At 35.3% G+C, this 15,080-nt stretch overlaps 2 protein-coding genes across 4 annotated transcripts in view; one reads left to right on the top strand and one right to left on the bottom strand.

Annotated features, from left to right (window-relative positions):
* The window catches only part of IFT74 (intraflagellar transport 74), a 39,602-nt gene that overhangs the window by 20,608 nt on the left and 3,914 nt on the right, over positions 1 to 15,080 (bottom strand). For all 3 annotated transcript variants that reach the window (XM_033010019.2, XM_033010020.2, XM_033010021.2), the window contains exons 8-11: positions 14,143 to 14,204; positions 2,436 to 2,574; positions 1,348 to 1,410; positions 256 to 399 (exon numbers count right to left, since the gene is read on the bottom strand). In XM_033010019.2, coding sequence (XP_032865910.2) covers positions 256 to 399; positions 1,348 to 1,410; positions 2,436 to 2,574; positions 14,143 to 14,204 — 408 coding nt within the window. The remainder of the gene's footprint in view (positions 1 to 255; positions 400 to 1,347; positions 1,411 to 2,435; positions 2,575 to 14,142; positions 14,205 to 15,080) is intronic.
* Positions 6,144 to 13,398, top strand: LRRC19 (leucine rich repeat containing 19). Its single transcript, XM_009963314.3, has 5 exons — positions 6,144 to 6,170; positions 8,686 to 8,778; positions 10,263 to 10,773; positions 10,968 to 11,177; positions 12,438 to 13,398. The coding sequence occupies exons 1-5, from the start codon at positions 6,144 to 6,146 to the stop codon at positions 12,761 to 12,763; spliced, it is 1,167 nt and encodes a 388-aa protein (XP_009961616.3). The 3' UTR covers positions 12,764 to 13,398.

Raw genomic sequence — 15,080 nt, 5'->3', positions numbered from 1 at the left:
GTTTGGAGTTATGTTACAGAACTGTTCAACAGGATCAATTTTCCAAGTCAATCAGCAAAGCTGACTGTGCCCATTTTGTTTTGGCTGAACCTGAAACATCCCATCTAGCCAATTCATTAACTGTTCTTAATTTCAGGTGATTTGTGCTGTTTAAAGAGCAAAGGCAAGATTCAAACCCAAGTATTTTCAAATATTATCATCCCTTAAAATACTGACTCAGAGAATCTTTTACATGATAATATTTTATATTCTTGCCTGCTTTAGTAATCTCTCTCTTTCCTCTTGTGGAGATTCCATGTTCTTATCCTCAGCAATCATTTGATCTCGACGTTCCTCAAGCTCATGGAGCTTTTCATACAGCTGCACAGCCTCCTGTTTCACCTGCGAGTGTGCTATTTCCTGTTGGGAAAAGCAAACACCTACTATCCATTTTCAGATGGCAAGAAAGCATTGCAGAATTTATACTTTAGTTAAGCAACACTCATCTATACACTGAAAGTGATGCTTATTTGTTACAAACAGTACAGAGACAGTATAAATAATAAAACTTATAATCCATATTCTCAATATTGCATTTTCTGGAATGCAATAAGCCAGTCAGCTACTTCTTGCTGTATGAGTTCATCATCAGGCCAATTTTCTGAGTAGATTTACTACTTCATAATTTCTAGAGGATCACAAATCATATACAGTATTCAAAAGGACTGGAAAAATGTCTAGTAGTACCTGAAATTTACACTTCCGGAATACATACATGACTGTTTCAGCTCATAGATCATTTTATCCATGGAAGACCCAATACAAGAAAATTCTTCTCAATCTACCAATATGACAGTGTATTAGAAGTGTGTGTTTATGTATGTATATGGGATAAAAAGTATCTTAGCAGGTACTATTTCATGCTTCAAATGCTAGTTGCTTTTGAAATGGAATGTGGAAGAAGTAAATCATTCTCACATATCCTGAAAGTTGAAACCATATTGAAAAATTAGGTCTCACAAATCCTTAAGAAGTATGTGAACAATACTTTCACGTTGATCTTCAGAGGGTAATTCTAAAACAACCAAATAACACAAAAACATTTTAAACCAAATGAGTAACTAAAGCTAGGAAACCTCAATATTGCTATCATAATTTTGTACTTGGCATCTAGCAAGAACAATTTTTATCCCAAACTGCTTAGAAATTATTGGTAGAAAACAGAGAGAAAGCTTTGCCTTCCTTGGGCATGATCCTACAGTATTTGAAAATTTAAGGAGAAAGATTTTAGGTATTTTTCTACTTTATTATGTTTTATGCTAGAGTTCAGTGAAGATTGGTACAGAAATGACTTGTTATCATACGTACAGTTCTTAGAGCCTCCTCCTTTACATTTAGTGCGTCCAATTCCTGCTGCTGAACAACCAATTCCTAAAGAGGAAAAAAATACTAAATTTAGATAAAAATTCTTACTTGATGAGATTACTTTTCTGTACCACAGCTTAGTATTTATAAAATGCTGTAAAACACCTTGTTGCTGCACTTAAAAATTTAAAAGACAAGACTGTGCCCAGCTTCTCCAAGTAACTCAGATATAATAGCCACCTACCATCCAACTTTTCCAATAACCTCTTATCATTGTTACTTGCAGTTAGGCTATAACCAAAAAATTGCTTGCCCTTTTCCCACTACTTTTCTAAAAACCGGTACTGAGGGTGCAATTTGTCATTTCTGCTTCAGAAGTTTAAAGTCAGATTTTAAAATCTGAACAAGCCACCAGTTTCTTCATAGCCCAGAAAGAGACATGTAGACCCTGACTAGTAATTCAGCTTATCCTAAGATAGCTAGAAAGCACTTGGCCTCAAAAGATTACTCTCTTCCCATACAGACTATACAGAGAAACTTTCTAAGACTGTATGCCTAAAGCCAGATGATCTCAGAAAACCTAGAAATCTTACTGCTTTTGTTAATATTAGGATTAGTGAAGTCACAAAAATTTTACAAAGCCCAGTTAATTTTTCTGATCCATTCAGATGTACAGAAAGAACAACAAAAAAACCCCAGTCAGATTAATTTTTGTACACAGGAAGAAAACTTTCTACTCAAGTGAACTACAAAAATTGCTGGGGTTGTTTTTCCCTTTTTGCCTGCCTTTTACACGATGAAACATCTAAGCACTACAATGGCTTGTCAACCTGCAGGTCAGTTCCCACATTTAAAAGGAAAGTGATGAACATCACTTGTTCTTAAATTAAGAAATACAAAATGACAAAAGTATTTGGTTTTAGTCAATTGTTCTATTTGTTTTTCAGGCACTTCTACAATTGATTAAGATACCAACAAGATTTTTTAATTGTATTACTCCATTCTCAAGCTCTTTAATACTTAAATTGTATCCAGAATCAGTGGAGCCAGACTGAGAAACATTTCAGGTAAGTACAATGAAACAAACCAACCTGGGAGAGTTTTTCATTTGCAGCCTTCATCTCCATATATTTAGCTTGATTTTCCTGTGACATATCTTTTATTATGTCATCTGCTACAAGCTTTTCACGTTCGATATCTTCTTCTACAGCTTGAATTAACTTTTCTGTGCTGTAAAAATAGAACGTTTTTGTACCTTCTGCTAGTTGATGCTTATTTGAAACACCCATTTCAAACTCTGGTATTCCTTCAGTCTCACTGAAATGAGCCTTTAACACAAAAACTCCACGAACTCTAAAAAAAGAAGTTACTTACTTGTATCTAATCTTCTTGGAGTTGTATTAGCTATACAAGCATTCACACCACAGAATGCAGAAGATGAAGAATTCTTTGCCGTTACAGTACCCACACAGTACTTTCTAACACTCCCACACTGTGTACCTGCATAGTCCCCAAACCTGGCAAATGTATACGACTCCCTCTCACTTGCCCTCAATCAGTGAATTTTTAGAATAAGAACAAGCAGTTTGAAAAAAAGAAGCTCATATATAATTTGTGGGCGCGCATAAAGAAAACATTACATAGATACTCGGACTTGACAATACTGGGTAATGATGGTGAGACAACTTTCTTTCAGCAATGAATTGATGGATTTCTTAAGAATGGAGAATGGCTTCAGAGTCTTAGGCAGTGTGGAGCCTCTTAACCATGCAGGAACTAAGAAATCAGGTATTCCTGAAATTCTTGCTCCATGAATTTAACCTCATTAGGAAATCAATGGGCTGCAACCATAAAAACTTCTCTACCACTGCAGGTATAGTCAGCCACAAGCAAATATATTAGCAGATTCAAGGAAGGCATAAACAGTTGTTCTCATTGTTTCATGTAATGTCTAGTAATTTCTATGAAATTCCTGAAAGCTAGAGTCAATCTGAGAACACAGCTAAAGATGAAATTAACCAAAACTCATGAGACCCTGAAGAGTATACCTTTCTTCCCTTCAGGGTTCATGAAAGATTGTTTAAACTGTTTGCTTATTTCAAGAGTGACTTCTACTATTAAGAATGACAAAATCAGCTAGATACCTTCCTTCAGGATTTATTTTTCTTCTATTTTTCATTAACTCTTCCCAAGTTGCAAGATGCCAAAAATTTTATATTGTGTAACTGACACTATCAGATCAATGATTGCAGCCAAGAATGCCATCAGGCCTAAAAGATGATGCAGAATATCTGCACAAGGACAATCTCAGCGTAAGGGAATAATGAAAATTTCATAGAAGGAGAATAGAGCTAATGTTGACATGAACTTCTGAAGGTCATCTAGTTCAGCCCTACTATTCAAAGCACTGTCACCTAGAGCAGACTGTCAGTGTCTTGTTTAGGTGGGTTTTGAGTATCTTGAAGGATGGAGACCCCACAACCTGCCTGGGCCATGACCTGATGTTTGGCCACTCTTACAGTAAGAAGAGTTTTTTCTTACTTTTAAATGGAATTTCCTGTTCTCCAATTTGTGGGCATTGTTCTCTTGTCCTGCCCTTGGGCATCACTGAGAAGAAACCAGCTCCATTTTCTTCACTCCTGCCCAAAGTATTTACTTTGATAAGATACCCACTAACTCCTCTCTTCTAGAGATGAAACAATTCCAACTCCCCGAACTTTTCCTCATAGTTTTCAACACTTTCAAGAAATTCTCAAAAGAGATTAAAAAGTGTAACCAGTCTTCCAACTGGCTTCAAGAGTGAGCTATAAACTCCAGAAATCTGATGATGTTAAGTATAAACTCTGTCATGTTAACAACCAATGCTGCAAAGATGCTTTGGTGTCTGATGATGAAGAAACAAATCGACATGATAATCTCCCACTTTCTGTGGGAAACTGTGAGTGCACTGGGACTGCCCAAGAAATACTGGATGGTTGTAACATGACATTAAATGGCACACTCTCTTGAGAGTAAAAATGGTTTGCTCCAAAGAATGAGGCCCTTGCAGTAAATCCACCAGTTTATGCATACACAATTATGTTACACTTGGTAGTGGAAAGGAGTTACCTTTAAGTGAAACATGTTCTTAAGCTATGAGAGTAGTTTCATTTAAGACCCTCTGGAAGGCACGGAACTGAGAGGGAGGGAACTTTCATGACACTTACTTATTGGAGGCTCATAATCCCTCAATCTGAGCCTTGAAAAGCTGTTGCAAGGTCTCAGCAGTGAGAGTTTCTCTCAAATCAAGCCCAGCTGAAGACATGACAGAATGAAAACAGAAAAATCACCATGAAGAATTCAAGAAAATGTTAAGGTTGCTGATTTGCAGAATAAATCTCCACACTAGATGTAACTCACCCACAGATACTGTCAGTACTGATCATTGGGAGCTTGTCTTTAAGTACAAACAGGGTGTCTTTTCCTGGAGATCACTGGGGCATTTGGGGGGGAGAGGAGAATACTACTTGCTGCATTTCTCCTATGTTCCAAAACACCATGTGGAAACAGCTGACGCTGTTGAGGGCAGTGGTGTCTCTAAGATCTACTCGATTTTTCTCATTTATTCCTGAGACTGCAAGTATGCATGGCAGAGTAAGGAAAGAAAGCCTACTTTCCCAGGCCCACCGATGTAGTGTATGGACACATTACGGAGTAGCATCTTTCCCCAAGGCAAGTCTGTTTTTCTTATGTGATTTGGACTCCTGGCTAAATACTTCAAAGTGATCCACTATGTCCTTGAGACTAGAAATGTCTGATTTAACTGTGATGCACCTTTCTCATAGAAACCTTTTGACAGAATGTTAAAACTCAGTGATTTTCTAAGAGGCAATAAAAATATCAGTAATGGCTGTCACAGGAAGACAATTCATTACCACAAGTAATTTGAAGACTACTGATGAAGCCGAATCAGAGATGAGGCTTGGAAAAGTTCCAGAATATTCTGAGATATTAAGAAAAAAAAGTGGCAATAATGTCACAGAGGGATAGTGAATCAACATGGTTTCTACAGCCACATATTTCAGAGGAATGGAAAATGAGAGGAGACTAAACCATTTTGTAGTTTGGTGCTGTGCACTGGACAGAATGAGCACCAATGCAAGAAAAAAAATTATTGGATGTAAAGTGTGTGTATAGACATAATCGCTTTTTCAACCTGCATATAGACATGCTCTCAAATCAGAGCAAGTATAATTTGTTTTTAGAATTTCTTCCTGAAATATAGCCCATATAACAGGTATCCTTAAGTGTTTGTAATTCTTTGTAAATAATAAGCTTTATGTATCACACCCTGCAGCAACTCTTATGTTGATGTTTCCAAACCACAAGAATTAACACAGATTTAACTACTAGAGATCTTTCTTTCAGCATGCAGGTATCTTTAAATTTTCTTAATTTGATGACTGATCACATAAAAAATATAAGTCTTTTTATACGTCCAGCATTTCTTTAATTGATTATGACCCAACTTGCTTGTAAATTACCAGTGGCATTTTAACTCAGTGCTTCCTATATGATCTGGAACTTGACACTTGAGTATACTACTATTAGACTTCCCTATTGGCTGCAGATCCAATTAAATCCAAGATGATTATAAGAAGTTGCTCAACCTAGTCAATCTTTTGCTAAGGATTTTCTAGTTTTATTATTTTTTTACACTGCCTGCTTATTCATCAGGTACAAAGGTTGAACAAAAACAAAGTGCTGTTGCACCATATTATTTCTTCTCAGTGCACTGAAAAATCTATACATGTGTACATATGCTGCCTCTAGGAAGCAACAGAAAGGTAAGACACTTGTCACATCTTTTTCAAAATGTAGGCAAAGATTTATTAGGATAACTTTGTTGCTAGACTGGAAACAACTGCATCCTGAGATACATTAAAAGTTCAGCAATTACTATGAACCTTGGACATGCAAAGTTGTTAAGTAAATTGTACTTCAGTAGAAAGCCAGGGAACAGTCCGTTTCTTCTCTGGAAACCAGACTACCTGGTTATACAAACTCCGTTACCTCCCCAAATCTGCCCTTTTCTTTAGAAATGTAAGAAAACCAGTAGGAATTACATTACTATTAAATAATAATATCTTCAAAAGTTCTCTGAGGGAAAATTTTTAAGAAAATGCTTCTAATGACAAGGAAATGTCAAGTTATTACCAATGTATTGCCAAGGCTCAGTTTCTTTCAAAAAGCAATTACTTTAAACAGCAATTCTTAAAGTCTGGTTCTAATAAAAAGCTCAACTGCAATTAAAATTACAGATGCTTTCCTGTTCTCCTACTGATTATACAGGTTCCCACATACACAATGCAGGAAATCAAATTTCTAAGAAAACTTCTACCTTTTCAGTAGAAATGAGAGTAAAAAATAGGAACTATTTTTGACTTAGACATTCACAGAATTAATTTTTAGACAGGAAAAGGATTTGTGAAGATAGTGGCATCCTCTTTATTCAGACATGTTAACTTTTTGCTTGAAGTTTTCAAAAACTTTTAACTTGCATTTTTAACTTGATTGTTATTAACTTACAGGCTTTAAAACTTTTAAAATAATATTTTAATATATTTTCTGCACTTATTAAAGACAGTATTTTTCTTGAAATCTGCAAACTACAATAACATTATTAAGCTGTATTTCTAGATTGCTTGGTTAAGGCCTACTCTGTTTCTGAACATCTTGGAAGTGGTATCTTTAAAGTCCAAGTATGCCACAATATCCAACTGTTAGCATGGTCTATATCAGCATTTCTCAAACTGCATCATGTTTTTCACTAGCAATATACACCCTGGCTCCAAAAAGTATGCAGGCCACCAGTACCATCACTGACAAGAACAATACCTAATACAGAACACAATAGCACAGTGGCTGCTGCTGCTATTATCCCTTGTCCTTGCCACTGATAACATCTAACAAAAAGGTTAATGAACTCTTTTTGTATTTAATTTAAATTTCCAATGGATCAGAACAGTATACGTGGCATTTATCTTCTTCTTTCCAAGAAGTTAGGAAGTTTCCAACCTGATTCATTTAGGTGAATGAGGTCAGTCCTCAGACACAGAAATGTACAGAAGAGATCAATTAGACTTGACCAATTTGTTCTGTGACCTCATCTACTGCATGCTGATCAGCAAAGGCCTCCTGGACCTCTTTATCTTGGTGTTTTTTTAAATCAGACTGGCTGCCCATACTTAGCACTGATCACACAACTGACTTCCCCCCCACCTTCTCTGTCAAAGTCAGTGAATAGTCTACAGCTAAGATACTACAGACACTTTAGACAAGTATTTTACAATTTATTTTTTGGGTCTTTTTTAATCTGAACAATAGAAATCTGTGAAGGAGATATTGAGATTCACTTAGCCCACTATGTTCTCTCTTTAGATGCTTAATAAAAACTATAAAAATAAAGGGATAAACTACCTTTTACATAAGATTTTAATTGAAGTCTGGCATAAACAGGGACTGATTTAACATCTGACAGAGATGGTTTACCACTCCTGTTCAAAATGAGCAGATCTTGCAAATAATGCATGATTCGAAGTGGATAGATGAGTGACACTTTCTCTGAGAGATGTTAATGTCATGGTGAAAACTATTTATCAGAAAAGCTTTCCTTTAAATCTGTACAAAAGCTCCAGCACAAGAGATTGAACCATGTTTCTTAGTTCGAAAGATCAGAGAGACAACTACACCTTCATAATACAGAGGTCCAAGTATATGTCACAAGATACATGTTATATTATGGATAGTAAAAAGATTAGAAGTTCAATTTACTAATTAAAAATTCACAAAAAATGATTAATAACTTACATAAGAACATAAAAGAAAACTGACTGGATAAATCAACAATCAGTCTAGTACAGTATTCTGCCTCTGTCAGTGGCAACAAGAGAAATTATTTTCCGAGAGAATGCAAGCCGGAATACATTCTGCAGTTTACTCCTATCATAGTCTTTCAGTACCCATAATTGCTTTAACAGGAATATTAATGAGTAACCTCCCTGCTTATTCATTTTACATATTTATGAAATTGTTGTCTGTAACTTGTCCAATCAATCCCTTTTCTATTTGCTGATACAGTCTGATCACTGGATTTTAGGTTTGGCTCAGTTAAGTGAAAGCTAAATGCATTAATTCTGATAGCCTATGTTTTTCCTCTTAATTTTACACTTCATAGTATTTATGTAGAACAAAATTTATTAAATTATCATTGAAATAACCACATCTATTAATCTGTTAAACTACCACTACAGAGGACACTCCATTTGGGTCTTGGTATACAAAAGTGTTGTTTTTTACTAGGCTCTAAACATGAAACTCCCTTGGCTTGTGATCTGGGCTGGAATGCTGTTTTTGAATCCGGTCACTGCTGACTGCCATATTACTTCTCAAACTGTAAGTTTTATATGTATGTAAATTACCTTTATTTTTTAAAGGTATTGTAGGAGCTAAAGGCATTTTTAAAAACTACCTTGTAAACATAAAATTCCTGAAGAAAGAAACACAGACAAATAAGAAGACAAGGTGTTCTGTGAAATTGACAATTAGCTGCTAGCAGTCATTGTAAGTGCATGAATAACACTCACAATATATTTGACATAGTTTTATATCTCAGTGAAATCTCTCTGCACACAGCAGGAGTGCCTCCTTTATCTTTACATCATTTTGCGATAGACATAAAAAGCAACAGTTATTTGGACAAGGCCAACTACTGCTCAAGTTAGAGGGATTTATTGAGTTAGAAGTTGCCCAAGTCAGGTCCAAATCCATGTAAGAAATTTTAAAGTTTTTTTCAGAGATTAATTTAATGGCGTTTGTATTTACTGGGGAATAGAAGGGAAGGAAGAAGTCTTGATTAAAAGTTCAGTGATAAAACTGGTATTGCATTATTTGCTCTGACTCACTGCCTACAGGTTCAGCACTGTATCTTCTGCTTGTTCATCTTTGGGACAAACATGAACAACAAGAAAACCACACAATAGGTATATACAGTGTAGAAAAGGCACTCTGCCTACATTTGTTTCTAAATAAGCTATCTAGACTCAATCTTGTCACAACAGTGAGAAGCTGAACACAGGCTACGTATTTAGGAAGAGGGATAACACAACCAATCTGTTTTCAACACTTAGAAGCTCCTTTAAAGCCAGTTCAGGGATCTTGACACTAAACCATAGTCTGCAGTGATGCATTCATACACATATGATCTACTCTTTTCAGAAAACAAAAATGTTTCAAGATATTGAGAGTAAGCACTCTCAAACCTGGAAAGACTGCAGCTATGCTAAACTTCAACCCAGAAAATTAAAATTAATTTAAATGCTATATTTATAATAAAAATATATACTAAATGTTTTGTTGAAGGTCTGCTTCAAAGATGATTTAAAGAGTAAACATAGCTGTTTTTAAAACAAAACATGTGAAAAGCATATTTGAATGAATTTTTAGCCTTGAATCCACTTCCTCTATGACACCTTCTTTCCAGGTTATGTGGGTAAGGAATTGGTTTTTTACCCAGCCAACCTTTACATAGAATTCTAAACCAGACAGTCTTCCTAATTCCAAATTAGCATGCCAAACTGGTTACATTTTGTATGATCATCATATAAAAAGCCTTCCATCTCAAATAGAGTGTAAGCACTAAGTGATGTGGAACTTTCGTTCTCTAAACACCAGGATTTATTCCCCTGTATCACCAGGCCACAAGTACATTAAGAAAAACATAAATAAAATTGCATGAAAAGCAGTAGAACTTTTCTTTTAAAGTACTGGTATTAAAAACACAAGAAAGATTTTTCATGCCCTCAGTAGTCATCACAAACACCTTCCTCAGTAGGTTTCCCTACACGATTTAATTGTTGTCATTCTCTTTTTTTCAACAGGTCACTTGTGAGGCATCTGGAAAGAACCTCTCTAATATCCCCACTAACCTTTTCCAAAGTGCTACTACATTAAGCCTCAAAAATAATAAAATCACTTTAAAAGATAGTGACAAAGAGATTCTTCAAAGTTTTATTAACCTTACTGAACTTTATCTGAATGAAAACATGATTACTGTACTGTATAATAACAGCTTCTGTAATCTGACAAAACTTGTAATTCTGGATATCAGCAATAATCATATTAGCACAGTTCATAAAGCAGCATTTGCAGGATTAAATCAACTGTCAGTCTTGAATCTATCCTATAACACAATTGCTCAACTAGATTCAGATGTATTTACTTCTCTAAAAAGTCTGACAGTTTTAAATCTACAGTATAACTTTCTGAAATCTTTTAATATAAAATCATCTTTTAAATTGATTAAAATTGTTTTAGCTGGAAACCCATGGACCTGCTCTTGTGACCTCCTTGATTTACAGATATGGCTAACTGCCTCTAATGTGACATTGGGTAAGTTTTGGTAAGAGCAGCATTTCTTATTTTTTTACAAAAAACAGCCTTTTTTTTTTTTCCTGATCTAGATAATATCTACCATCAACTTATTTGTATTTTGCAGTAAGACATTAGTTATCTATTAATGTTTTTTAGATGAGTACCAATTAATTAACAATATCTCATAGCCTTTCCACTGCTCACATTCACAGAAAATGAAAACAACACCACATGTACATTCCCAAACACCAAGGAAAAATTATCTATCAAGATAACAGCTATCCAACCAGCTGACTGCAAAATTGAAAAAGCTTCTTTAGAGCACATTATAACTTCCACTTCTGCCATTAAGCTTAGAAGTAGAGCCTTACTAACAGATTTGACTCCAAACAACATCACTGGAAACAATGGAACACATGCAGGTAATATACTGGTGTTTTGCTTTACTGCTTACAAGTTGTTTGGTTTGTTGTTCCATGATTTCATATCATTCTGTATTCCTACTACACTGTAATTCTCCCATAAAAGCCAGGGCTATGGAACAAACATATTTCCAGGTTTTGATAGGCTGTACACATATTATGGTGAATGTTAAACTCTACTGAATACATGTTCAAAATGGATAAACCACACCTGAGTTCTCAAATGATACTACAAATTGACGATGAAATTTCAAAGGCTTGAAGTTCAGATAATTGCCCAGATCTCTGCTTAGCAGAGCTAGAGAAGCATCTTTTAAAAAAAATCAATTACTTCTTCCAAACTAATTGCTTTCTGGACGTAGCTGTCTTCTTAAAATATGAAAGTGTGATCCCATTAATTTACTCCTGCCCTCAACTGTGTTCAGTTTAAAGGACATGGATGTGCTCTTCCCATATTCTTTGAAAATTTCAGTGATAGTCTCCTTACTTTTCTTCACCATTTGATGTTAATTACATCATCACTCTGTAATACTCTAGCTTTTCTTTTGGTAATTTTTTTTTTTTCTTACATAGAAATTAATGTTCTTTTCCACTCTTCCATACTGAAATATTTTACCTCATGCTTCTGGCTAAAGCAGAAGAAATATCAATCTCCAGATACATACACAAATTGTAAGCCACCACTGCCACACAGAGAGTACTGCTGTAGCAGCTATAATCTATTTTAGAACAGTGGCTAGCACACAAAATCAGCTTCTACATAAAGGCTACTGGCAACTATTAAGATTTTTATTATAAAAGAAACAAAATTGAAAGGATATGCCAAACAAAATATGTAATATTTTAGGGTGCAGACATCATTACCATACAGAAATTTAAGCCTGGGAAATAGAATTTGAAGTCAATTACTGATTTTTATTTTTTTTTCCAAAGCCCAATCTTGGAATTTGGATTTTGAAAAAAATTTTATCTTTTATATTTCCCCAGAAATTTACCTGATTTTGAATCTACTATTTTCGATAAATATGCATGGTGGATTCGTATTGTTAGAAAATATGAAATGTACATGCATTTTTGGTCTGAGTGATGTTACTGACTCCCCAATAACATAATAATAACATTCTGCTAAAGCTTGGGAGAAAATCACTAATTCCCCTATTATTGTTTATTTTGTGAGTTCTCAATTGAACTATGAAAAAATAGAGTTCTTCCTGGTATTCCTCATGAAGATGACTTTTTTTATTCCTGTCTGTTTTAAAGAGTTACCAATTCTTGGCAAGAGTTGGACCTTCCTAGCGGGTGTCCTAGGGTTTGTCCTAAGTACTACACTCCTGATTTTTACTGCTGTAAAATGCCCAACGTGGTATCGCTATTTCATCAGCTACAGTCACCGTCGTCTGGAAGAAAATGACTCTGAGATGTCTGAACAGGAGTTCTCAGCTGACACAAGTTCTTTTCCTACAGTATCGGGTACAAACAATGAAGATCCCATAGTAATATTTGAAAAAATTCATGCATTTGTGCCTGGGGAAGATGGATTTATTGAGGATAAATACATAGATTCTTATGTAACTGAGGAGAGTTAATGTCTTAAACAATGGATGATGAACCGACTTTTCAAAACTAGTACACCTGTACTTCCATATTATGCTACTTATGTAAAATACACAATGAAGCTAAGCAGTCCATCTCTTTTTATCTCGTCAAATCCATAACAAGGTATTGATTGCTTCATGAGTCATGAAGTTAAAAAATATGATGTGCATGCATTAGTGGCACAACAAGTATTTCAAAACATGCAAAAAATACTCATAATCCACCTTATATAAAAAACTATTTGGTTACTTATGGCTGGGGGGAGAGTTTACTGTATATTGCTTACAATTAACAAGTTTTTATAAACCAGCTTATGAAGCTGGCGTAATCACTAATGCTTTAATTGTGAAGAAGTCCAAAAAGGAAGAGTAATTTCTCTAAAATGTTGAAGCAGATCACAGCTAGACTGGGGACTGAATCCAAATCAGTGGTGTCACAGCTCAGTAGTCTATTAGGCAAAACTAACACGATCAGAGAACAGAGCATTTGGGTTTTTTTCCTTTTTCACCCAAATTATCAGATCAAGAAAGACCCATTGCTCCATTCCCTTAAGTGTGTCTACATACACCACAATGATAAATTACCATTATTATATATCTAATGCCTTTATGCCTTAGTTTTCCGCTGAACCGGGTTTTCTCTCCATATTTTCTCAACACTTAAACATGCCTTCAGGGATATAATCAACACACCCGTGAGCTGTTAAAAACTAGAGGTTTAATTGAAAAGTGACTTATTAAATGGTAAATTGTTTTTTAGAAGTGCTTATTTATACATAAAATCACATCATCAAGATTGCTTTTACTGGCAAGAAGAAAGATGACATCTTTTTCTCCTACCCATCTCCTGTCCCTGAGTTAAGCTTCTCTGAAACACACCCTCTCAGCTTATCACTACACAAGCTGTTCTCATGGTTTACAAATTCTTACTGCAAGCACCTCACTGTCCTCATCTTCCCCCCCTCCACACACACCCCTACTTTACCAGAGAGGAATCTCGGTTCTAGTTCCCACTTCTGCTTGCTTTCCCCACTCTGCTACTCCGCAACACAACCTCCAAAACACAGGACCTTGACAGCAGGTTGCCAAAAGACAGTAGTCTCCACTGCCACCTAACTCCCTCTGGATGACATGGTAAGTATCTCCACAGCAGCTACTCAGAAGAGTTTAAAGCTAGGATCTTCAGCTGCAGCATGGCACCGGTGTATTGTCTTGAAATTACTCAGGTATCACTTGTGGCATGCATTGCACTGTTAAGGAACTTCTGAATCAAGACAACACCTCAATTTTGTGCAGTTCAGTTCTGAATTTAACAGCTTTAAAGAAGGTTACATTACATGCTTTGGAGAAACATACATTCACGTACTTACGCTTGTCTTTCTGTGAAAATTTTATCCACACTCTGAGCATCTCGGTCATTCTGAACCTTTAACTTAAAAGGAAGATATGTTGATATAATATATAATAATAAAGGTACAGATTCTATACACAAAATTAAAGTTTATTTTAAATGAGCAAGAAGCTGCTCAGAATGCAGTAGAGGAAGGAGCAGCAGAGGCTCCCTGCTCCAGAGGTTTTCCACAGTTGATACTGAAGAAAGACCTTCTGAAATTGCAGTCTTCCACTGGAAACCAAAGGAATTAAGAAGGCATCTCTATGTTTGAAAAAGAAATACAGTCAAGTTCGTAACAAAACAATTCACTTACTATCATTGTGGGATTTATTACTAGAAAATTTAGTAAAGTACTGTTTAAGCCTACAGACAGAATGAAAATGTAACACTTGCTGAGCATTCTTCTTTTTATGACACATTGTGACTTTGTGTTTCAATCAAATTCAGGGAAAAAACAATTTTTTTGACCAAGAAATACTCAGGTGTTTTTTCAAGCTACTAAAAATAATCTTTTCTAAAACAAATTTATTTTCCTCATAAACAAAGTGATCAAGAAATGGAAGATGCTTAATGCTCTCATACCTTAATACTTAGAGGAACACTACATGTGTTAGAAAAAAAAGAAAGTAAAGAAAGAACAAAGCTCACTGATTTTGTGGTTAGCCATGTCTGAGACCTATTTAATATTTATTACACTGGAGTCATTTAAATGGCAAAAGACAAAAGAACTAAATTTCCAGAAGACCAGGCAGATTTATAAGGCAGTGCAGCCTGGTGAATTTGCCTTTCATAAGACTAGTGTTCTACGCTCCTAGGTCAAATAAAGAATATATTTTAACATTCATAATTTGGGTTAGGACAACACCCTTCTCAAATCTAAAACACTGAAAACTATCATGGGGCTGTTAATGCAAC

This window comes from Tyto alba, unplaced genomic scaffold, assembly GCF_018691265.1.
Source record: "Tyto alba isolate M040663 unplaced genomic scaffold, T.alba_DEE_v4.0 Super-Scaffold_13, whole genome shotgun sequence".
NCBI lineage: Eukaryota > Metazoa > Chordata > Aves > Strigiformes > Tytonidae > Tyto > Tyto alba.
The sequence above is the reverse complement of the archived record's forward strand: the minus strand, read 5'-3'. Positions and strand labels throughout refer to the sequence as shown.

Bases quoted from the DNA above. Each gene is read 5' to 3' on its own strand.
- LRRC19 (XM_009963314.3), top strand. From the start codon at position 6,144: ATGCTGCCTCTAGGAAGCAACAGAAAG. The intron at 10,774-10,967 runs GTAAGTTTTGGT...TCACATTCACAG, and splicing joins TGCCTCTAATGTGACATTGG to AAAATGAAAACAACACCACA. The intron at 11,178-12,437 runs GTAATATACTGG...TCTGTTTTAAAG, and splicing joins AAACAATGGAACACATGCAG to AGTTACCAATTCTTGGCAAG.